The sequence below is a fragment of the Atractosteus spatula genome, chromosome 21 (genome assembly GCF_055471065.1).
Source record: "Atractosteus spatula isolate fAtrSpa1 chromosome 21, fAtrSpa1.hap1, whole genome shotgun sequence".
Classification (NCBI taxonomy): domain Eukaryota; kingdom Metazoa; phylum Chordata; class Actinopteri; order Semionotiformes; family Lepisosteidae; genus Atractosteus; species Atractosteus spatula.
Window position 1 is genome coordinate 4841018 of NC_142726.1, and position 25573 is coordinate 4866590.

A 25573-nucleotide genomic window follows, 5' to 3' on the forward strand; every position below is an offset into this window, starting at 1 on the left:
CCCTCTTCATATTCGTTCCTGTTTCAGTCTGAATTATTCCCGAAGCTCAGAACTGTTTCAAAAGCTGAAATTGCCACATCTCCTGTCCTTGTGTTACTATTTGCCACTTGCTTTCTGCAAATTCATTTTACAGTCCTGCGACATTTTCACAGATGAGAGTCGCCCCTTTCAGCACATTTTCAGGAGTGGCCGTTTCACAAGGGAGGCACTCGCCTTATAGAAAATGTCCTCTGCTGCTGATCGGCGATAATTGCATTCTGAGTCATACTCCTCACCCATGCAAGACTGGTGACTGGGGAAAACTCAATTCGAAATACCTAGAAAGGACAGGTTTTTCCATTTTAAAATCGTAGCCCTTATTGCTGAACAATGGCTGATGGTTTCATATAGCTTGTCTCTAAATAGCTGGGTTAGGGTATCGAGTTCAAGTTCAGGGTTCAACTTCTGCTTTTGTGCTAGCTGATCAAAATGTTGCTCTCTCAGATCTATTTTGTTGACTGTTCTTTACAGACCCCTGAATGTTTTATGTCTACTGAACTTGGTGTCGAGTGGATGTTTGTTCTCATTTACGCATGGAAGCTTTCATGGAAAGCACTTCTGCAAATTTTTTAATTTAAGTACTTAACTGGGAACAAACACAAGCAAATGCTGTGGCCTTCTAGAGCCAGATCTTTTGTCATTTTTTCTATGTGTAAGAGCGATCTGAGTTCTGTTTTTTAGAAAAGTTGGGTGATCTGTTACATTTAAGATTCTACAATGTCTTATTATTGAATTGTGCAATCCAGTACAGGCAGTGCACCACATTTCTGGAAATGGCTATTGCGGGGAAATTTCAAATTACTTCATTAATGGCAATATATACTGTACCAGCCTCACCCGGGTTGCATTCTGCCCATTGCTGCTTCTTTAATCTCGAGTGTTAAGTTCTTAATACCGTGGCCTCTGTCAAGCTCACTGTTTTTATCTGCCCTTTTTCAGGGACCACGCCCATGATGAGACAGCTGTGGGAAAGGCACCCGAAGATAAAACACTGTGGCAACATGATCCAGTGACAACCTGCTGTTTCCTTTGTGCTCAAAACCGCTGAACAATTTTATCCCTGCTGCTCATTTTATTTCATATCCATTGCCATCATGGAAGGCAAAGATGTTGCCGTAGGCACCCTGATAGACTTCGACGCGGAACCTTGCTCTGTGGAGTCGCCACCCGCCGCACCAGTTAGCCATAGCGCCCATTATTTTGGCTTGGACTTCTTGGGTGGGGAAGCAGCAGTCCCTGACGAAATGCCGGCTTTGGGTTCGAACAGCTCGGGGCCCGATCAGGTGGGGGCCTCCGTTGCCGAGGTGACAGAGCACACGGCCCTGGCCTCAGACGGCCGGTTGGACTCGGAGGCCTGTTGGGCAGAACCCAGCGCCGGCTGCGGGGTTCCGAGCCAGAGCCAAGACGGCGAGGACCCGTCGGGCGACGAGAGCGAGGCCACCGAGTCGGCCGACAGCGAGAACGAGGCCACCGACTCCCCCTCACATGAGGACTGGAGCGCCTCCCGCCGCTCCTCCTCCAACGAGTCCTTCTCCTCCAGTCAGAGCGCCGAGTCGGAGGACGCCGAGTCGGCCGAGCGCCGCGAGTTCATGAAAGCCTACGTGGAGAAAATATTTCACGGGCGGTAAGAATCATTTCCGTGAAATATTTCCATTGACCTCGTTTGCCAACGTTGGTCCATTTCCAGATGTTGTCCAGATCCCTTCAGCTCTCCTTCACCACAGTTTGTGCCGTTTGCTCATTTCTCGAGTTAGTGAATTATATGGATGTCTAGACTGGATAGATGATAGGGCTAGAGCCTCAGCATTCATCATTCTGCTAATTTATGCTTCTACATGAAGATGCTGTGAGCAGCATCATTATTTCATGCTTATGTCAATGTTGTTGGTTTTCTGAAGCACCTTGTTGACTCCAGTCCCTATGAGTTACGACTGAATTTCCTAAGCTTATTGGGTTAAAGCCAGCATGGTCTAGTAATGTGTTTGGTGAATTAAAAAAAAAAGTGTTCTGATACTGAGGTGAGAGTGACTTGAAGTTCATCTTGCTGAAGTTTAATCTGAAAGAGCTCAAACTCTGAAAGAGTTTTAAAACCTCAAGCAAAAACTCTCTTGCATTTCATGGTACCGACACTTCGGCATGGCTTTGTAAGACTTTTTGCAAATGAGAAATCTAACACTCTACTGGGGACATAAATAGTTGCACCACTTGGTTTTCATCTTGTGCCCTTTTGTATGTATCCAAGCCCTCCATTTTTCCTTTATGGATTCTGTGAATTGCCTTGTAAATATATCCTTCATGCTAAATGTTATATATATATGTGATAGTGCCTGGTTTACATACTGCAAATTCAGTGCTTTGACTGCTGTCTTACTTGGTTTGGTTTTCAGCATTATATTCCTTTCATTGGCCATCTATTGTTATTCTGGAGAAGGCTTTTTCAGTTTCTCTTCAGAATCTGTCTTAATTTGTATTTGTATGTTCTCTTTGGCCTCAATGTTGTCATACAGAGCATGTTCACATCTTGTAAGCACCTTTAGCACTTAAACTTATACCTCACCATCTATGTACACGTCTCCTTCATGATTGAGTGAAAATATGAGTAGTGCCAGATGACCACAGTTTTGCAAAAGGAAGAACATTAGGAAGAGACTTGGACAATGATCCTCTCGCCTGGCTCCAGATTGACGCATTCGGTCTTTCGCTTGGCCCGCTTTGTTGACGACTTAATGAAACCCGTTGTAGATCTAATTCATTAGAGGTGCACTTACTGTTTCTGTATCTCGTGTTTGGGTTCCCCATGGAACCTGCAAGCTGTGGCTCTCCAAGAGTGAAGTTGTCTTCAGAGGGGTTTCAGAACTTTAGTTGTCATTAGTGGTTCAATCTGCTGGTGCTCTCTGCATGTCTGTATTGACAGTAATGCACTGTAGTTAGTAAGTTCACCAGTTATTGTTCTCGGTGTAATATGTAGTTATGAATTACCAGTGATCTGGAAATCTGGAAATAGCCATAGGAAACCCTTAAGACCTGGACTGGCATTACCCATGAGCCTCTGCACTGGGCCACCTCCTCTCAGGGCTCTGTGGAGAAGAGCTGTGTGCATAGCATGTTTGGGGGGGAAATGCTGTCTCCTGTGAAGGGCTTCCCAGTAATGAATTCTGACATTTGTGAAGGATTCAGAGATAATACCCAATTCAGCAAAAGGTCAGTTGGCTTCCTTAAAGGAAAAATCTGTGATATGGAAGTATGCTGAACAAATGTGTGTCAGGTTGCATTTGGGACTCAAGTTGTGATAGGGCTTAATGAGCTGGACTTGTGAGGGTGTCAGTGTAACTGTTATGACCGAATGAGTTGCTGGAAGGAAAACAATTCCTTAGGAGGTTTTCTAAAGACTGTGAAGGTTTTGATTGAAAAGAGGCCTAGCCCTCCTGGGGGTCACTTCAGGTAATGGAGTTTTTAAAGGAAGCTATATGCATTTTTCAAGAGGTGTTTGTGTGTTTTCTTATTAAGCAGCTGTGACTCGGCATAACTCCACCAAACTGTATATTTCTTATTACCGTATTTTCAGTTGCAGCAGCAAGGAACATTGTATTTTTCGTTCTCTGTTGCTTCGTTAAAATTTAGGTCTGCTTGAAGATCTGTGTGCTGGACTTAGTGATCTCATACTGTAGCGCATGTATATACTGGCCATTATATGGTTGTATACCTATGTGACATTACAGTGTGGCAAGCAAGGAGGAGTCAATTATGTAGGAATTTGTCAGAGGTTCTTCCAGCGGTTTTGTGATCTAAACACCTTCCACATTGACACTAGTTATGTTCCTGGTGCTGGAGTTCACTCACTGGACCTGCACATCAAGGCATCTCAATGCTCGTGTGGGCTACTTGCATACTCGGAACTGCAGTGGCTGACCTACTTTTTGGATGATTTGGATACTTTTTGAAAACCACATCATCTGCTGCTACAGACGCTTTGGCAGCTACAGTACATCATCTTCAGTATCTGAAACACTTTTACACAATCACTAATTTGCCTTTTGTTACCATTTTTGTACCTTGGTCATAATGCACACTACTTAACACTCGTAATATTATTTTTATTTAAGGGTTACATTTATTAAAAATGAAAATGAGGCATTCGTACAGCTTCTCCCAAATCTTTGTAGTAATCAACTACCGATCCCAACAGTTGATAGTTGTAACAGATGTAATATGCATTTTATTGGGCTTTTTTATGACCTTGCATCCAGCTGTAATCTATTGAGTGACTTTTATCATAAATTTCAGTATTTGTAATCGCTTTTTTGTTTTTATTTACAAACTTTGTTTTAGGATGGACTGCATTATTCTTGAGCGTTTGAAAACGTGCAACAATTGTTTGTGCTTTTAAAAACCTAACAATTCTAACATCAACTAAGCATGGATAGTTTGTTATCTTCAGTTTAATTCGTTTTTAAGTTCTGTGGGGTTTTTTTAAACAGTTAAGCAAATCATCATTTCACTGAAATAATCGGATAGTGCCTGACGCTTTGAGGTGCATCCTTGTCTTCCCAGGGAAGAGTTTGAACAGGAAGAGAAGGCACGCTTTGGGGAGCTGTGCAGCGGGGACAATGGGAAAGGCAGAGAGTGGTTCTCCAAATACGTCAGCGCTCAGGTAAGAGTCCGTTCCTCTTGAAATTAAGCTGTAGTAAAAGCAGGGAAATGTGGCCACCATACTGCAAATTGCAGTCTGCAACTTCCAGGGAGATTCACTGTTTTCACACCCTGGTTTCAAATTTCTACTGTAACAGATGACGTGCAAAGGGACCCCCATAAGCACCCCCAAAGAGGAGAATTGTCCTCTTTTCCAACAGTACCATGTGCCTACGGTATAATGCTTTTTGCATTAGGCAACTTGATCTGCACTGCACTGCCGTTCTGCTGTGCTTGTGCATTCTCCAATCTGCGCTTTGTGATGTGTGCAGATATTGTCACTCTGTTGAGCTAGCTTCTGCTAATGTGTTGGGTACTTGTACCAATGTCTCATTATGGGCCATGCCAGTTTCAGCTGCTTCATTGCTGGCTGATGGGATGTACTTTAGCTCACTTCAGAGTAAATATATTTGAGCCTGGGGATAGCCAATGTAGAGAAATTGAGATTGGAGGGTATCTTTTAGAGTAACTAATGAATATTAAGGTATAACTAATGAAACATAGAAATTGAAGCCAAAACATATAAGGACAGCTGCTGACATCAGATAACATTTCCTGTACAAAGCTGGGGAAATGGAGCAGGTGTGAGAGACCTCTATTGCTAACAAAATTAAATTTTGCAAGGGGATGCATACGCTTAGAAAATGCGGAGGCATCCTGTTACAGAAGACTTGAACTAGACCTGTAACCCACGTGTCCGTAAGGGCAGACCTCTGTTCTGCTCTGTCCTGTTGTTCAGCATACTGAGCATTTTCTGAAATGGCGTTTCCTTTCGGCCAGAGAGCCCTAGGGTATGGATACACGGCATACAGAGTGTGTCAGCTTTTTGTTGAAATTCAGTCTCCTGATATGCTGCGCAGTATTGTACTCCACAGGTCAGGAGGTGGGAAGTAAAGACAGTCAGAGGTAAGAAGTCTTACATCATGAATCATTACACTCTGGTACTGTATGTATTGTTCTTGCTGTTCAGCAAATGAATGCCTTAGTGCCTTACTCTGGTTTGTGAATACTGTGGATTATTAAGCAGAATGTTATTTATGCATATAAACAATGTAGATGGGGCTGTAGAACATTTTTTTTTCCTTTTCGCAGCGCTGCCATTCGAAATGCGTCTCGGAGCAAACCTTCTACAGGCTCGTGCAGTCTTTCGCAGTCGTCCTCTTCGAGTAAGTTCCAAACTTTTCCCCCCCCCCTCTTTCAGCTGTAAGGAAAATGCAGCTGGGCCACTCGCACTCCCATTCCAGTAACTGGGAAAATGGTTTCGAAGGGAAAACTAACAGCCCTTCAGAAAGCTCAGGCTGCAAAGCAAATAACAATTATGAGGTTGTTTCTGCAAGTTCTCTTTTAGGGGTCTGAGTCAGCCTTCACCCAAAAAAACTAAAAAGCTCTACAGGGCTCAAAGTGTAATTTATTGAGAAAATCTGAGAAGTGTATGTAAGGTGCACTTGATGTTCATCTTGTAAAAAAAAATAAAATAAACATAGGCATGGATTATTAGCAGAGCAAAGATAAGAAAAGTCATTAGAATAATATATTTGCACTAAGGGAACAGATGGGATTTCTCTATGAAGATAGGTAAACCACAGCACGCCCCTGTGTTATTGGAAGGATATGGAATTGAGGCTAGTGCACATTCCATCTTGCCCAACAGACTTGATCTGATTCCATTTTCCAGTACTGCGATTACACCACGTTTCTCATGAGAACAGTGGCAGTGCAGCATTTCCAACATCCCCCTGCTGCTCGTTGCCCAGGTGTCACGGTGGGGGGGAACATTATTTCGCCATTTCCCTGGTCAAGGCCATGATCATGGTGGGTCTGCGCTCCTGTCATTGAAGACCTGCCTCATCTTTTTTTAATCTGATCTCAAGTACTTGTTTTGACAGATCTAAAGACATCCAACTTGAACTAAAACTATATTTAGATCTCACCATAAGTCCTGGCTCTGCACTTAAGAGGGCCCTGGGCTGAAAGCATGAAAAGTATTAGGGAGGATAAAATATATATGTAATCCGACGAATGGACATTCTTAAACGGCAGGAACATTGTAAAGGCTTATTGCAGAGGTCATTAGGAAACAGCTGCTTGCCAGGGGATAGTCCTGTCGGTTACTGTGTGCAGGAAAGGGGGACGAAGCCTGTGGTTCGGCAAAACGGCAATAAAGAACACGTGACGCATATTCTCCCTCTGTACAGCACCGCAGAAAAACTTGTTACATAGCTTGGTCAGCTTCTTGAAACTGTCCATCCTATGAGGAAGGGGGTTGGGCACTCAAATCAGGTTGGCTCTTTCAGAACAAAGTATGGGTACAGGCAGAAAGATTCTGTATAATTGAAAACGAAACTGCATTTACCTTGTACCGTTTTATTTTCCAGCTGGTTCTCTGTCACCAGTTCACTTCATTAAAAAAAGGCGCCGTCCTTGGGATGAGATGTAAAACCTGTCTCTCTGTGATCATTAAAAATCTGGGGGTGTACTCTGAAAGAGTAGGGGTGTAACCCCAGTGTCCTGGCCAAATGTTCCCTTGGCCTTTACCAGTCATGGTAAAGTCTCTGTTAACTGTAAAGCGCTTTGAGTACAAAGTCCAGAACTGCGCTTTGTAAGTGTAAGGAATTATTAGTGTTTAAAAAATTCCATAAAATATTTTGGCTTGAAAAAGAACATGATAATTTTGCATGGGCAGCATTGTAGCTTATCCGCTTAATTAGTCACCAGTAATTAGGTAAACTAACCTAGTAGTTAACATTGCTGCCTCGCAGCACTGTGGCCCTGGGTTCAATTCCTGAGGTGCTATCTTTTAGGAGTCTGTGTTCTCCCTGTGGTCACATAGTTTCTCTCTGGGTGCTCCAGTTTCCTCCCACAATCCCAAAACGCGTTGTACTGGTGGTTTAATGAGCTTCTGAGAAAATTGGCCCTGGTGTGAGTTTGAGCGTGCTCTACGACGGACTGGTGTCCCATCCAGGGTGTATCCTGCCTTGTGCCCATTGCTTGCTGGGATATGCTCCTGCTCCCCCACCACCCTGTATTGGATAGAGTGGTTAGAAATGCATGAATGGATGATAATTGTGCTACATCGTTAGGTGGATATCTTTCGTACTTAGGCCCAGTGTTCAATAGAAGTATATTGCCTGGTCTGCTTTTTGCAGCAGCAGCAGTGTGACTCACACACTTCATCCTGCTGTTCATTAATTACAGGCATTAACTTGCATTTTGTCCCTGGGTCTGCTTAAAATAGAAGCCCCTGAATGTCATCAAGATGGAATCGATAGAAATCGTCTTCTGCCTGTCATGTTTGTTGTACATCATCTCGGCAGTTCAAATGCGGTGGAACAGGATGTAATTAAAATAGAAATTAGCATATAGTACCACTTGATTCCAGCACCTCCTCTTCTAAAGCGGTAGTGCTGGAATGATTATTAGTCAAACATTAGCTGAACACACCACAAGACTTGTGTAATGTGAGAGGATTTTATTCTGTTTGCATTTGTTTCATGAATGCAGTTTTTGACTTGAAACAACAGGATGCAAGATGCGGAGACATCTGTTTGGCTGCGAAAGCCTCCTATCAGTTTTAATTGTAAGGAAAAATATCTGCAATCCACACTCCGTGTCAGGAAGCAGCTGTCAGGGCGCTGTTTTTATTGTAGAGTGGTTAGTGTTTCTGTTGAATTGCAAGCTGATTCGAATAGGCCGCTATAGGTTCTAAGGAACCTAGGATTTAAGGAGTTCACCTGTGATTCTGTACTGCACCGAACCCCTGACAGTGTAAAAACTATTTTACAAAACACAATTTTGCCCTTTTAGGGACTTGAGAATGCAGCTAAGCTGAGAACTTCTCCTTATGTGTAATTCTGTATTCTCTAACTCGCTTAGTTATAAAATGGCAGATCAGGACCATCATGATGCTCAATGAGAATTTTTTTGTAACACAAGTTTCCACCTGTAAATGACTAGGAGACTTTTGGATTGTGATTGAGTCTGCTTTAAGGCACATGACTTTTTGTGCATGTGCAGTATGCCTTGCTATTAGAATAATTAAATCAATATATAAAAGTAAGTTTTTTTAACTATGTAATACAGTTTGTAATCAATTAAACAGATTAAAAAGAAATAGCTGTAAGTCTGATGTACTAAACTGCTCTCCAAAAGAATAAGTAAATAATCATAAAGATTACAAATGATAGAGAGCCATGTGGCCCATCTTGCTTGTGTGGTTGCTTGTAGCTAATTGGAAGCATGTGATTGGTCATTCCAGGTTATTGTTCTCAACAACATGGCCAGGTAAAAGTTGCCTCCTTGGTTTGAAATGCGCTATTAGTTTCCATTTGTGTCCACTGGTTTGTTTCACTGTTGATCCACAAAGTCACTGGGATTCATTGAGGATTTTGGATACTTGAATTGGGTCTCTTTGTAGTGTTCTTTTTCAAGCCTTTTCTACTGTTTGTCCCCAAAATGCCTTTAATTGCATTTGAAATCAAATGTTGCATGCATGGCTTTGTCTGCTCTGGCTTGCAGGATCTGGAGAATTTCCTGTTGTTTTAAACAATCCCGGGCCTGCCACTGTTAAAACACTTGACACATTTTGTTATCGTAGCTCATAACTGCAAAGGCTTGCCAATCAGTTTAAGGCACATGTTAGGATGTCAGTTGACTGTTAGCTGGTGTTAACGGTGACAGCTGAAGACCTATCAAGGGCAGAGAGAAATGTCTCCTCCCCTTTTTTTCAGGGTGGTTGTGATAAGCACGAATTCAAACATGTGTTCTGTTGCAGGTGCTATCAGATGGATGATTACCCTCCTGCCAAAAATCTCATGACCATGTGCTTCACTTACTACTACATAGGTAAGACGCCAAGAGTTGAGTTTGGAGGAAGCTGCAACCTAAGTGAATTTTTAGCTGATCAAGTTTAACATAGCTTTGCCCCCCTTTCGTTAAGCGATTTAAAAAAAAATAGAAATTTTGACAGATTCAAATTACTGTCTGGGGACGGTAAATATTTTCAGGTCAGTTGCAAGAGATTTGTCCTCTTGTGCTTGTGGAGGCTGTTTGCTAAAAGACATTTCCTCTGAAGCTGCAGACTCCTGAGACAGCTGCTGAGTGCTTTGAGGTTTTCCCTGTTATGAGCAGTGTCTCTGCTTTATTGTAAGATCAGGGTATTTGATATTACAGGGTCCAAATACACTGAACAACTTTCTTTATACATGCCAGTCATTCTAATATGAATCATTGGTTGAATCATCTTTCTTTTCTGTTGTTGATTACCAGATTGGTACATTTTGAAGCAGCTGTTAACATGCAGCATGGCATTGCTTCTGTTGCTTTTAATTTCTGATGGTGAACACTGAGTTATGGTTCAATGTAATGTGAACAAAAAATGAAGAATTCTGAGAATGTTCGGTTATATGAAATGAACTCCATTACTTAAGGATCCATGTGTTCTGAAAGGTGTTTCCTGATTCCTATGCATCTTGAATGAATCCAGTTTTTTGAATCCAGAGCTAGCAAATTTGTTTTGGCTTGGGATTTTTGAATTGATGGTCTGTGGGTTGCACAAAGCCCCCTTGTTGTGGGAGGTTCTTCAGCGCAAGATCAGGAGACGGCCTCAATAAACACAGAAAGCAGTGTGAAGCCTGCCCCACAAGGCAGACAAGACAGCTAAGGTCTCCCTGCACATTTATACAGTACAGCTTCATGTGGTTCATTTGAAGCCGAACATGTCTGCTCCAAATTTCATTAGGAGTAAAACCAATTACTGCTGTTTTTGCAAAGTCAGTTCTTATCTCACTTTAACAGAACTTGAGGCCTTTTGGTAGCTGATACAGGCAGTGTGCTGCTAAGTTAACATGTTAACATATATTCCATGAATTATTTCATACAGTCCACATCACAGGTAAGCACTTCCACTAGAGCCTCGAAGATGAGCCGATGTCCGTTCCCCTCTTCCACCCTGGAAGTGTGCGGTTGACAGCTCCGTTTCCCCTTGTTCCAGGGAAGGTACAGCTCTCCCCCACCGAGCTGCTGGAGAAACCTGCAGCAGGGATAGACTCCTACCTGAAGTCGGCCAACACGTGGCTCGCTGGGAAGAAGGACATCGCCGAGCGGTTACTCAAGAACACATCTGCCAAGACGGAGAATGTCAAGGGCTTCTTCGGGGGGCTGGAGAGCAAACTGCGAGGGCCCGTCCCCAAGAAGAATGAGTAAGTGGGGCAACCAGCGCGAAGTGCTGACGTACGGCTTCGGCGTAGACGTTCCTGCCCAAGTGAGTTAGCAGGCCGGTGCCGCACAGATCCAGGATAAATCTAGTGCATCTCAAAGGGGAGTGCTTTGCATTGACTTCTGGAGCTTTCTATAGAAAGACTTGGTATAACACTGGCAGCAGTTTTTAGTCCAGTTGGTTTGTAAGCCCAAAGAGCAAAAAAAGTGTATAAGCAAGCTGACTGATTTCTAAAGTACAATTAGATCTCTCTTGCTAGAGGCATTATTCCCAGAAGAGTTCACACTTGCCATTGTATTATAATGCTGTTTTAGTTAGGGGCACTGTGACAATGGTCCAACAGCTACAGTCGGAGTCTGTTATAGCCTAGCAGGGCTTTGTCCCTTCTTTTCTCACTTTGATAGCAAAGGGCCCTCATCTGAGCTGCTGGGCACCTTATCCAAGACCGGCTAGAGTTGCAATTTATACAGATTAACATTTAAAAAAAACATAGTTTCTGCATTTCACTTTAATTCCTAATCAAAGTACTTGCTGGCTGCGGTCATGTGGGCTACCCGAAGTTCTCTCATCATTGTCTGACACCAGGGGAGTGAGGGACAGTCTTGCTTCCACTATGAATAATGATTTTCTCTCCCCTCATTATGCCAGCATATATCCTCAGCCCTGATTGTGTTGCCGTCCGCTCAGCATGTAACTGGCACATCTTTTTTAAAAGCTTTTTTTCATCAGCCAGTAGGAGGTGGGGAGTTAAATTTATTAAGCTCAGTGGGGGGGTGGCATGCTTTGTGCTTTTCTGTGTACGTTATGTAAAATCCTCCAGGTGCTTACTTTTCACGAGATCCAAAAATAAACATTTTTGCAATAGTAAAGAATGGATTTGTGATAGTAGATCTGCACTGGATTATTGTGTATTTTACTCTCTCTCTCAAATGCGGAATTAATCTCTTTTAATGTTTTTGCAGCCTCTAATTGGTATTATTTATCTTGGGTATAATGATTGTTGATAGGTGCATGATTATTAATTCTTGCTTGCAACATACTATATTGAGATTTTTGTTTAAAGGTTTTTTTTTCCGAATAAAGTCAATTTTATTTCAAATGCATGGAAGTCATTTTGCATTGACTGTGCAGTTGTAATGCTTGTGTTTTATACCGGGCAAAAAGAATTCTTGTTGGAAGAATGCTGACAAGGGCAATGCAAAAAAAAGGATGACGACAGCAAGAAAATCTGTCTCTGTGGCAGATACACATTTCCAACTCGAGAAACCTGTACTCATGGCTGCCTGCTCTTTTTTTCCCCCAACTCATGCTTTTTTTTTCTTAACATTTTCTTTCACAGAGATGCAGAGGCTAAAACTCATGGGAAGCCGAAAAAGATGGGTATGTGAGAATTTCGTCTTTTGTCTTTGTGGGTTCGAGTGTCAGCTGAGCTTGTGGCCAAGGGCTGCCAAGCGGAAGGCTCTGGAGGCGATGAGACAGACAGATGCCAAGATCCCAGTAACAAATCGGAATAAAGCCAAGACATCATGGGCTGTCGGAGCTCATGGACCCGGCAGGCAGGTCAGATCCTCAGAAAGCCATGCAGCCAGTGAGGGAAATTCAGGAGGAGGCAATAAACTGCTTGCGCTACGGCTCTTCCTACACGCTAATGGTCAATTTTCAAAGAATAGAAAAATTGAATTGTCAAAAAGTAGGAACAAGTGTTTCTTCTTTTACTTACGGTGTTGTGTTTTTGGTATTCAGTTCATCGGGACTAGTGCCGACTGTCTGTGTAGGTGGGAGAAAGTCTAATGGGGTTTTTGGCACATTTCAAAACCATGAAGTACCCGTTTTGGCCAAGGAACACGATTGTTCAGCCCCCCGCCTTGTTCAGCCCCTGAGAGATGGGAGAAACTGCTGCTGCACTAAAGCAGGACAAAGGAAGCCGCCTGCCGGGAAAGTTAACCCACTAACACTGGGAAGACCTTGGAGAGAGAGACCAAGAGTGTTAGCCATCTCGGAGAGGTCGGCCACAAGCACTTTTTCAAACCTGATTTTTAGACACTTGCAGCATTTTTCAAAAAGCAGAAGCTTTGAAATATTCATGGAAACATGAACTGAAGAAAGGCTAAGTCAAAATAGAATGAATTCATGACTTGCTTGTAAACTGGCGTAAAGACTGTCCTATTACTTATTCAGTTCAGCTGTCCTTCATCGTTTGAGTGACAGTAATGTTTTTATGACTCGTCTCCGTAGTGGTCTTTGAGTCTCCTGAAGAAAAGAAGGGGGAGAAGATCTACCTGTACACCCATTTAAAGCAACAGCCCATCTGGTAGGTGCAGCATTGCTCTTTCAGGCCTAAAAGTTCTTACTGATGCTGCTTTTTCTCTGCTCTTATTAGTGTAAAGGCATTTAATTAAGACGGGAACAAGCACAAGAAAATTATTTCAACCTTTATATGCATAGTCTGACTGTCTGTCTTTAAATTGCATTATATACCATTAGCGCAGCCACGTATAGTACAGTGCTTTCAAAGTCATTTGGGTTATTCAGACAAGTCGTACAACATTTTCCTGCACCCGGTTATTTTCAACCCTGTTTTCTGCCATTGACGAGCCGGGCACTTTCCATTAAAACTACTGTGTACTGTAAGGGCTTATGGTACTGCGATGAAGTCATTTACAGAAATGCCACCTACATAGAAAATCAGTGTGTAAGGTACAACTGAAAACGAGAGCACGTCTCTCATTTCCACATGCAAGTCATCATGGTCGTACACGCGTGTAGTGGTCCCTTTAACCCAGTATTGCACTGTCTGGTATCTGCTATTATTGTTCATGGGACTGCTGGATGAAATGTAGCATCCTCCAGTGTGTATTGCCACTGTCCGAGGGGCTGCTGGTCCTCATGATCTTCATTTTGTATATTTTCCATATTGGGTTGCTCAACAGGTACTTGAATATGCCATCTAACTTTATAAACACCTCATCTCTGAACACTCTTTTACCTTTTTGTTGGATATGTGTACTGTAGACCTGTCCTACTTTTGGGACTGAGAGGAGAAAACAAACCAGAAGACACGACTGAAGATTGAAGGGAAAGGCATTTAAAACTGAGAACAGGAAGCACTTCTTTACAAGAAGAGCTGAAGGAGTCTGGAACAAGCTGCCCAGAAAATAACCCTAGATTCTTTCAGGGAACAGCTAGCATCAATTTGCTATAGCAACCAAGCTCATTTGTAAACTAATTGAATTTTTGGTTTTATATGGGTTTTTGCTGCACCCTTGTGTTTGAATTGGATTGTGGCATTTCTGTTAAACCAAGACATTTTGCATGCTATGAGGCCATGTGAATGTGGTTTTATTCATTGTATGTGTGCAAGTAAGGAAAGCCTTTCTGTGCTGTTGGTCTCAGGCATACCCTGCGGTTCTGGAATGCGGCGTTTTTCGACGCAGTGCACTGCGAGAGGAGGAAGAGATCACCCACCACAAGGTAAGTGGCATATCAGACCATCAGGGAGAGCACTGGCAAAAAGGGACAAGAGCTGGTCCATCGCTGGTCCCCCTCCTCCTGTCCCATGGAATGAGGAAATGCAGTAGTACTGTTAAGGTGCATTTTATGCACCAGGTAGGTGAATGAGGTTTGTGGTCATTGGAGTTGGTGAAAATCACCTGTTGGTCTCCACCCCCAGCCCTGGAGAGCCCCAATCCTGTCTTGCAGTCCCCCCTATATCATCTCTTTCTAAAGACTGAGATCGCTCATTAATTATTAATTACTTTAACAAATAATGTGCTTGATTGAAGTCCTCTGGCCTAGATTTGCATTAAGGATTTCTAAACTGTTTCATTTACTGTATCACCTGCAACTGATTGCTATTAAGGTGTTCAGGGCAAATAGGAAATTATTTATTTAATTTTTACATTTTACATTTTACTAGACAGGGGCTTTCAGGAGCTGGACTGAATAATCCAGTACTGAAGTATCTAGAAGCCTTCAGACATATTACAGTAGACAAAGATATTCCAAGTGGGAGATGTAGGGAGGCTAATATTAATGCAGAATAGGTATAAAGCATCTGACAGCATTCTGGTTGCTTTGGGTTATGTCATATAGCATAACAATTAAAGAGGGAAATTAATGTTTGTTTTTTAATGTCTTTATCAACTATTACCGTTCTAAACTGCTACAAAATTACAGAAGTAATGGAATGTCTCCTCATAAAACATCACTGATACTTCTGTGTTCAAGGTTAGGGGCACTTGCCATAAAAAGCTTTTTTAATTAACATGGGTTTACTAATTTAATGACTCCTAAAATCAGGCAGGCCTCTGTGTGACTGACTCACAGATGTTAATCAGAATTTAGTTCAGTAATATTTGCTAAGACATTAAATAATATCTGTGTTTCTGGCACATGAGAATGTCTGTAACCGAAAAACAAACTATGAGTAACTTGACAGACCTTAGCTGTTTAAATAGGTGACATTGTCACACGTCACTAGAATTGTATGAGTAACATACCTATTATTTTTCTACCAAAATTTAATTTCCTGTCATGTTTCTGGGCAGGAAATGTTTGTCATCTGTCACTGGTTCCAACTAATCCTCTTCCAAGTGTAAGTTCTCAGTATCGAGGGTTACTCTTCCAGAAAAGCACTTTGAAAAATAAAATAGGTGCTTTGGCTTTTGTATTCAATGTAACTTCGTGTCACATGTGGTGTGATATCCGTTAGATAACAAATAAAAAAACAGAGAGAACAGATCCTGTCGTTTTGTTTTGGAAGAGGACACATGCCACCGTGGGGCTGTAACAGATCTTGGAGTTTGTAAGATGAGAATTACAGTGATGATGCTTGTGGAGATCGGGAGTCCCCAATACTGGGAGGACATTTGAAAACAAATCCCAGCAGGGAGCGAACTGCACATACGACGGTCATGTCAGGCTACACCCCTGTACCAAAGACAAGGGCACTCCATCAAGCACTGGTAGACTAGAGTGAGATGGGGTCCATCTCGTTCTTGAAATAGAAATGCATGTTGTCACATTCGGAAAGAAATACAGAAATACTGACCTAATATAGCATATAATTGGTTGTACATGGCAGCAAAGTAGTATGTGTTACACATTTCAGAAGCCACCATTTCCTCTCTATAAAAGAAATGTAAAACGCAAGATATTTGTTTTACTATCCTGTGCTTTGTTGCACAGTGCCAGTGCACTACTCATACAGCTTACCCTTGATGGAGTCTGCTAGCAGAATCTGTATGTTACTCTGTACCCATATAGTGGTAGGAGCTGTGCACAACTGCTGAATTTACTTGCTAAACTCTAACCTTCACGCTTGCTGTGGCAAAGATGCTTCTCCCTCTCTGTACCAAACTCCCTGATAAGGAAGGAATGTTTTAATTGTTCTCCGAGTCCTTGAGTTTCTTGAGAAGGTACCTCAAAGACAGGAGAGGGTGGGGGGGGGGGTAGAGAAAAGTGTATATAAACTGTGGAGGGCCATATCCTCTTTGAACTACAACAATAATTCTCATTGTATTGTTCCTTGTATGCATACAATAAAGCTTGGCTTGACTAACTGGACACCTCAGGCTCGAATCTCTTGGTTTCTGCACCCTCTATGTGCTGGTAATAGGGGACGCTCACCTAATATACAGTGTGACAATGCTGTTCTTACATGCTCTGTTTGTCATCAGCTTCTTCTTCTTCTAGTTTCTGCATCACACTTTGCATGCATCTTTAACCCTTTGTTTCCCTGTGCCCTGCTGCCTCTGCAGGAGAACTGCTGGGGAGGATAAAGAAGAGAGGTGTGTCTGTCTCATTCTGTTCGCTCTCTCAGTTGCTGATATAATAGGAGTTAAAGAAAATCACAGCCTAAAGGGATAGGTTTCTAGAACTCTCCGCACATTGTAGTAGTGTCTTGCTTTTCGCTTTGCTAATAGTTCTCAGAATCCTTTTCCTTGTTTTGTTGGTATATAACCATATAAAATTCAATCTTAAAAAAACTGAACTAGTGTTTACTTATTGACACGACTGTAAGGAAAAATTAAATTCAAACAGTACATTCGCTTGCACTTGTAGTGCCGGTGGCAAAGCTGTGGGTTTTATGCTTCTGCCTGCCCATGCAGTCATATTGACTGTCTTAGAAACAGACCATGTGGGAGGAGAGAGAATGAGGTCATGTGATCAGTTGTAAAATAGATTCAAGACTTTCAGTTTGGTTCTTTGCACTGTTGGGATGATTTTTTTCATAGGATTGTAGATAAAGCTAGAGAAGGCCAACCTGCCACTTGAGCCTGTAGGAAGCCTTCCTGTAAGAGAACAGATAAGGATGAACCTAATGCATTCAGAGACTTCATTTTCTGTCAAGCTTGCCATTTCAGATCTCCAAGGACATTCTGCTTGTTGGAGATCTGTTTAAAATGATTTCTTTATATGTCATTATTTTTTTTTGCATTCATAGGTACACTTAAAAATTATTATTGTCACTATAGGCTTGCACAACATCGTTACTTTAATAATCACATTCTTTAATCTGGATGTCTCTCAGTGTTCAAAGTAATATGTTTTAACAAGGTTAAGCCATTTAGTGCTTTCTCATGCACACAAGTATGCGGGAAAATGAGACATTTTCCACTTCCCTACCAGGAGAGGAATGCAACCCTCTCTTCTGCTACTCTCTGGTGTGCTCACCCTTCTTAATACAGAATTGCTCTTCCATGGTTATGACAGCTCTAATTGAAGAAAATGTATCCATCTGAAAGCCACGTTCATATACATACTGTATTTTCTTTGTTTTTGTTTTGTCTGTGTTCTTCTTGCACTTTTTTTGTCACAGCTTTGACCTGTTTTTTTTTGCTTTTTGAAATTGTGCTTCATTTTCTTTGTCAGCCTTCACCTGTAAGAAGTCCTGAAAGAGCATTGCTTAGTGGATCTGTATCCTCATCTATCATAATTCAAATGAAACGTTTAATTGAATGAAAAGTGAACTTTGTTACTTTGGAGCAGAAAAGGAAAGGAACAAAGTGCCGTAATGAACAGAATGACTCTAATATAAGGCCCGTTCTCTTTCACGGGCAATTACAGCTTCAGCATTCCACTAGGTGTATGTAGATGTCAGTGGGCCTGTGTGTCACTCTGCTGATGTCAGATCAGATACCCACTGCCCATTAATCCTTGAGAGTGTCTAAATTTACCCGACTTGTCTGCTTGTCTGAATTAGCCAGGTCTGCTTTTGCATTTTTAGTTGTGGTTTAGCATTACTTTTGAAATGCTTTGGGGCAACTTCAAATATATGCTTTACTCCAGCTTGCAACTGGGTTTAAAACTGCAGGATTAGTGGTATTTAAATCCCATTGGATGTCAGTAGAGTGTACAAGGGCATCTAATTTTTGGATATGTGGCTTTGTGTAGGTTTAGTGAAATATGATTTTGGGTTTAAAGTTCAACAGGATTTATAAAACATTTTTTTAAATCAAGAAAGAAGAAATGGTGCCTTAGGTCTTGGGTCTGTAATTGAATTGAATGGTGTTTGATTCATGCTGTTTGATCATGCTACCTTTATGGCATGCTAACCCCCAGAAATACCTGCTGGGCAATGTCGTTTATTCGTGAGAAAGTATGAAATCATTATAGTACAAGAGAAGGGGTTTCTGTAAGGAAGTGTTGTAACATGGTAAAACCTGTAACCTGTTCTTTTAAAAAAAAACTTTCAGGGAGAAGTGGTGTCACATGACCCAGGAGGAGAAAAATGACAGTCTGCGGTTTAATGAAAATATCACATTTGGGCAACTGGGGTGAGTCCATTTATTTCCGTTTCTAGGTAAGGAATTGCTGGAGACCACCACTTGCCAATTTGCTAGATTTCTCCAGTTCTTTTACTGATGCCTATTTACTGGATGTTTCACATGGCGTCTAAAGAAGGCTTGAATCCTAATACATCTCTTTGTTTGCTTATAGAACGTTTACCCATAACATGCTGGCCTTTGGACTGAGCAAGAAGCTGTGCAATGACTTTCTGAAGAAACAGGCTGTTATTGGCAATCTGAATGAAGGTAGATACAGCATGGTTCATTTGCTCTATCTGAATCAACAAAAAAAGGGTTCAAAGCCACATTAAACTGCCATAATTCACAAAGCTAATAATAATGACTCTTTAACACATGATGACGTTAAAAGGTTAAAAAGTTAGTGTAGTGAATTCAGTAGTGTTTTAGTTGTGTAGCCATAAGTTCACAAATGAGAGCAGGCCATCAGCCCATTTGGCTTGGTCTAAGGAACTCTCGCAGACATTTCTAGAAAGAACCAGGGTATCGACTTTAATAACATGAATGTGTAGCTTGTTCAGTATGCTTGCAACTCTTTGTGTAATGAAACCTTTTCTCATTTTTAAAAGCACTTCCCCATAATTTCCATTTATATTCTTTCAAAATAAGTTTTAATATTAAAGCTTCAATAAGAGAATGTGGGCCAAGTGAAATGGCTGTTCACCTTAAACTTAAACCCAGCTTTAGTTTAATTTGATAACTTTTATATGATGAAATATCTCCTCAAGATCAATATTCTGTTGAATACCAATTATATTTATGTCACCTATTTGATTCTTTATGTATTCATTTCCCTTTATTTATATTTTATATTTAACAGTAAATGGAAGCATTATGTTTTATTCGGTTATGTGCGTTGTCTGGTTAAGTACATCTGAGTACTGCAAATAACATTAACAGAAGGGGGCAGCATGAGGTGCAGTGGTTAGCACTGCTGCCTTGTGCTCTGGGCTCAATTCCTGGGGTGCGAACTGTGTGGAGTTTGTATGTTCTCCTCGTGTTTATATGGGTTTCCTCTGGGTGCTCCGGATTCCTTCCATATTCCAGATGCTGTACATACCGTATAATTAAGTGAGGTTAATTGGCTTCTGAAAAAATTGGCCCTGGTGTCTGTGCATCCTTATCTTTGCATACAGGGGCCACTGTCTTAAACTCCTGTCTTAAACCATTGGTGATCCAGCTGAGTGTAGAATATAATAAAATAACTGTCAGTTTTAAAAACGAGCACAAACTACAACCAAAGGATTAATGAGATCTCTTCAAATACCAGCCTTAGTCCCAGAAAAACTGTGGTGAAATTTGAAAAGCTTTTTTGTGTCGGTCTGGTTTCTGAAGCTGGTGAGAATCCGGCTGTGAACTCCAAGCACGAATCGTTCGTTTTATTCAGTGAATGTGGGGTCTGGGTACACCTGACTGCTCTTCCCACTCTCTATGCAAATCCCGTGTCCTTTAAGTTGCGTGCCTCTGGGGTAGGAAAAGGATGGGGATAACATTTAAAGTACAAGTGTTTGATCTTCTGCCTTCCTGTGTGAATCGTAATGGTACATGCAACCCTTACAATTAATGAAATTCAGCCTCGTCGGCAGGCTAAATGACAGTCTTTAAAACGCTTGGTGAGAATTCAGTCTGGATAAACTATAAACGGTCAGTCTGTCAATGATTTCACCGTTTTTAAGAAATGTTGTGTGTTCTCCCTTTCAGAACAATACAAGCTGCTCAGCGATCACATTGAACAGATGGCAGTGGAGTAGAATGCTGAACTTGTGGTGGAAGGGAATTCGGAGGCTAGCGATGTCCGTCGTGCATGCCTAGCAAATATTGCAGCTATAGATCCTGCAAAGTGTTCATTCTGAAAAATCCCTACAGATCCCATGCTTGTGTGCACCATTTCCCCACTGTTGTAAGTTAGCTCCCAACATGCAGCCATGGAAACGGCACGCATGCCTGCCCTCCTGCATGCAGTGTGTTACCCAGTCACCTGTGCAGTGTGTACAGCAAGCTGTGTCATCACCCCAGGCTAACGTGGTGCCAAGCAGCATGTCGGCTTCGTTTCAGAAATGTACAGGATAAAGTAACCAGCTGACATCTCTGTCTTGCCTGGTGAAATCTGTTTAGTTTTCTATTTTCAAAATGGAGTTAATGAAGACATTTTCATAGTAACACGTATAGTTATAAAGCAGACAAAACTGTGATGTAGGGTCTTGTGAATAGTGCAGGAAGTGACTCTACCAATGAAGAGACTGTTTTAGATCTATAAAAGGGAACTTCTGTATTTCCATTTTTCCTTTGCTTCATTTCTGCCCTGATGCATTCTCAGCTTCTGTGATGCTCTTTAAAATCAGAATACCTCCATTGTTACCACATCATCCCAGGAAAAACAAATCTAGTGCAAAATCTAGAACTTGGAAAAACCAGGATGTAGCAAAAACCTAATTTTATTTATTCAGTGCTCCTTTTGTTTTTTTGGGAAAAAAAACATGAAACATACCCTTTATAAGATGCTGATGAATTAAGCAAGTAATTTCTTCAGGTAAGGGAAATCTTTTACAGCTGAAGGGTATTCTGTATTTTGTTCCAAATTATCTTTGATCTACTTAACAAATGAACTGTTCAATAGAGCATAGTAAAATTGTCCCAGATCTCTAGGGACTGAAGGTTGAGAGTTCTCATATAAACCTGGTGGATTGGGTTTCTCCAGCAGCAAGGCTGAAAACCCCCGAAGCAGGCAGTAATTTTGTTCAGTGTAGCATATAGCTGAGGATTGCAACTCCAGTCTATACAGTACTGTATGTCCTGCAATTGTACTGTTCTTTCCATCTTGACTCTTAATGACTTAATGCCTCGCGATTAATTAATAAAAAAGTAATTAAGTCTTGATTGATACCTCTTAAACAGTGATTCCCACTCCTGCTCCTAAGAAACCATATATGTTTTTATTTATTTTTAGTCTCGGGCTGTTTGGTTCTAATTGCTTTTGGGTTTTAAAATGTTGAAGGGGATTGTAACTGGTATCAGCCCTGTACTGATTTCCGAGTTTGAGAATTGCCCTTATTTAGATGTGTGTGGTAATCATACCCACCCTTCTGGTAAAGAAGGGGAAGACACCTGTGATCACGTCTCATCTCTTACCATTCCCAGCTGCTCATCGTGAATTGGTCACCTGTTCAGAACTGTTTTGACAGCAATATGGAAGCAAGCATTTCAAAAGCTGAGGAGGGGCAGCATAAAGTTTTTTTTATGCTAAGGTTGGTGGAACAGTTAACTAGAAGTACATTGTATGTCCGAATACAGAAACTGATAACCAAAAGTCTAAACAATCAGATCAATTAAGGGCGTCAGCACCAGTGATGACCAACTCAGTTAGAGGAAAACCAGCAGAGATGTGTGTTCACAAAGACCAGGGTTTAAAGCTTCAAGAGCTGAAGAATTTGAGAAGTGGAGTTGCCAACTAATGCTCTGTATGTCAGTGTAGGTCAAAGGTTAATACTTATTAAAGCATGCTCTATTAGCAGGTAGGTTAGAATTCCTGCCACAGTAATACTAACAGTATTGGTATAGTATAGTGGTAGATGTAATTATAAAAATGAAATGTCAATAGAAAATATGACTTCTAATCATATCCCATAGAGTTACTTCAGGGTCAGATTTATGGGATGCTGCATTGATCTCTGCCTAAACAGATACTTGATAATCTTCTCAAAGTTTGCTCAAGATGTTCCTCTGTATTGGTTTGTGACAGACAGGAGGCCCATGGCAATGTCGGTTTCACATTGCATTAACTTTGAAGTAATGTAGACTACGAAGAATGCATGTAGGAGCTGTTCGTTGTTATGACTTTGTCTGAGATGCTGAAATGACTTATGACATTTAACAAAACCTTTCTGATTAGTTGCTTTGAGAATGTGGCACTTGATCATTAATTTGACTAGATTTGTGGAGTCATCTTGTTTTGTTTAAGACCATAGCTCAAACTGAAGTGTTCACCCTGTGGGCAGGACAGTTACTGTGTCTTATCTCAGACATCCTAAAAGGCACGTTTATCGCAGGCCATTTTTTGATGTATCGGTGATGTATCATCTGCTACAAGCAATGGACAAGGGGTTGATTTACCAGAGCAAAGAATGTGGTGACGTAAAAAATTTTAAGAGGTGCTCTCTGGTCCTGTTCGGATGGATTGCTCCTAGCAACATCACTCCATTTGTGATGGAGCAACAGGATTTCCATTTATCACGGGATCTGCACCTTTTATCATATGTGAGGAACTGCTAGAGAGGCTTTAAAAGAAATGTTCAAATGACAAAAACAAGAAAGTCCTTTGAGCTACAGAAGAATCTGAGTGTGCAGTCACAGCCACCAGGTGGCAATGGTGCACTGTCATTTTCATTTCCCCCCTCAAACAGTTGGCTTTGGACTTTTTCCTCTTGTGGGGAATTTTCTGTAGGTTCTCATTGTTCTTTTTAGCAGCTCTCTTCATACTTTGAGTATGTGATATTTCCAAAGCTAGATTTGAGAAAATCACCTCAGCCTCAGCCGGTATTAAGGAGTGGGGGATGCAGCTGTTTTGTTTCTCTTTAATCTGCATGTTTCGGTTTAGCAGTGTAACTCCTTTATTATTGAACTGGGTTTTAATGTCCATTCATTGACGTGCCCTCAGATTCTAAGTGAAAGGTTTTTATATCTAAAAAATGAGTTGATGCCAAGTGAGATTTTAAGATGAAGAAAAAAAACTGTTTTGTATGTTTCCTTTCTTAAATATTCAGTCTGCATTAGGATGTGAACTGAGTCAAAGGTTGGAATTAATAGATCATGCTCTGTAGCCTCTAAGGAATTATTGTGAGAGACATTTAAAAATGGCTTTCTGCAATAGTAAGATTGGTCTTTACAGTCCTAATTTCTAGGGCAAGTCATGACCAACATATTTTTTTCTACTAAAGAAAAGAAATATTAAATATAGTTTCTGTAGCCAAGTTACCTGTATTTCATTTTTTGTCAGACTTTATACAGGCCTGCCCCATTATGTCCGTAAGTGGGAGACTACATTTGTGTCTTGTGTTCTAGTGGCATTTTTATTTTTAAAATATTACACTATATAAATGCATATAAACTATTCATCCCTTTTCAGATACATTATCGACAGCTTTTTTTTACACCAGAATGGATCTAATAAGAAATCTCTAAACTTCTCTGTATTAGATGCATATTTTGGCTGTGTAATTAATGGACTTGGTTCTGCTTAAAAACACTGATCTAATCAACTTTTTCCTCTCTTGCTCAGTCACCTCCTGAATTTGATAAGTGGGTATAAAAGGATCTTATTTTAATATTTAAGGTATTAATAGATTTCTTCATTTCTCTTAAGAAATCTCTTAAGAGAAATCCTAAGAGATTTAAATGCTTTTCAGATGGGCTGTGCTGTATGCTGCGTGGAGAATCAGACCAGGAGTTAGCTTGTGTGGCGTGTGGAGCTGGTGTCCCAGATGGGATTGTGTCGCTGTCTCTAAATTGCACACATGGCCCTTCTAACAGTACTAGGCCAAGATGCAGGCCCTCTGTTTGGGGAAGGATTTAGTGCTATTTAGTGTCCTCCAGGACTATGGTAATATAAAAGGCTCCAGAATGAGATCAGTTACGTTTATCTATTTGCACCAGAGTTCATAAGAGGGGCGATAGTGTTCCATTACAAAATGTGTGTTTAAGAATTCTTGATCTGTCCGCAGGCATAATTACATAATTCATACATAATTCGTAATGGTTGCTCCTGTTTTAGCTTGTGTTATTAGTACATTACATCATTTTTCTGAGACTCGCTTGTGTCCCTCAAAACGAAGCCTTCTTTGTCGAATGTTGAGTGTCGGCTTGGTACACCTAGGTGCTTGGTACAGTACCACAGCATTTCTCTGGTCCACCATACAGGTAGGTGAAGGATTAGTTCAGCTTGTGGAAAAGGTCTGATCAGCTCATCTGATACTCTGGCAGGACCTAAGGTTCATGCTTGGGAGGAAAAAGCATAGATAATGAACTCAAGTAACTCCTAAATAATGAATGTCAAGTAACTCCCAAAAAGGCTATTTTAAAAATTTATTCTAATTCAAATACTGTTGTTATTTTATCATTAGAAACTACAGATTTCTACACATGAAAAGCACATTTCATTTCCCTTCAGAGAGACATGTTTGATCTTTCAAACATGTATTTAAGTGGTAAAATTGTATATATGTCTGTAACTGCCTTTCCTATGTGTTAACATTCTCCATGTACTGGCAGATGGTTGAATTTTGTAGATGAAGTATTATATTTGTGAACGTGGCACTTTATTTTAGAGTATATTCAGGTCATGTTTTGTTGTATTTAAATAAGCATTTATGTTAACTCGCACATGTGCTATACCTATTCACATCAGGTAATGTTGGGTGATATGATGAAAGTAAAGTATTTCATTTATATATTTTTTTCTTTTAAAATGTGTGTCCAGTATGTGGATATTGGTTTTTGTACTTGGAGTCTTGTGGCAGCCCATGAAAATCAGTGGGTGCAGTAGAAAACCTCCATAGAGACTTAGTTACAGGCAATAAAACTGTGAAAAACGTGGAGTGTGTTAATACGGTATTGTTGCAAATGTAAAATATTTCATAGTAGTGTAATTACGTATGCTGCATGGTTGAGTTAAAGTGATTCTAAAGGAGGAAAAAGATGTATTTTTGTGTCTAAACTGCCGACCCAGTTTGTGAAAAGCCCATGGACAATGTTTCAAATAAAGATATTTTTTAACGTTTAAGTATCGTTTGTCTTCCTTTCTGGGTTGTGGTCTCTTGCGCCTGCAAAC

The 25573-nt window shown here is 40.9% G+C and overlaps 1 protein-coding gene across 2 annotated transcripts; it reads left to right on the top strand.

The window, feature by feature from the left end:
- Nucleotides 1-1052: 1052 nt before the first annotated feature.
- Nucleotides 1053-25525, top strand: kiaa0513 (KIAA0513 ortholog). Of its 2 annotated transcripts, XM_088939025.1 has the most exons (12): nt 1053-1663; nt 4591-4690; nt 5821-5894; nt 9500-9570; nt 10718-10925; nt 12282-12322; nt 13178-13253; nt 14336-14413; nt 16702-16731; nt 18640-18720; nt 18884-18978; nt 20452-25519. In XM_088939025.1, exons 1-12 carry the CDS (start codon nt 1134-1136, stop codon nt 20499-20501), a joined length of 1434 nt encoding a protein of 477 aa, XP_088795151.1. In that variant the 5' UTR covers nt 1053-1133; the 3' UTR covers nt 20502-25519. The 2 variants fall into 2 exon arrangements, with proteins under 2 accessions (XP_088795151.1, XP_088795150.1); XM_088939024.1 differs by lacking the exon at nt 16702-16731 and having other exon boundaries at nt 20452-25525.
- Nucleotides 25526-25573: the final 48 nt, after the last annotated feature.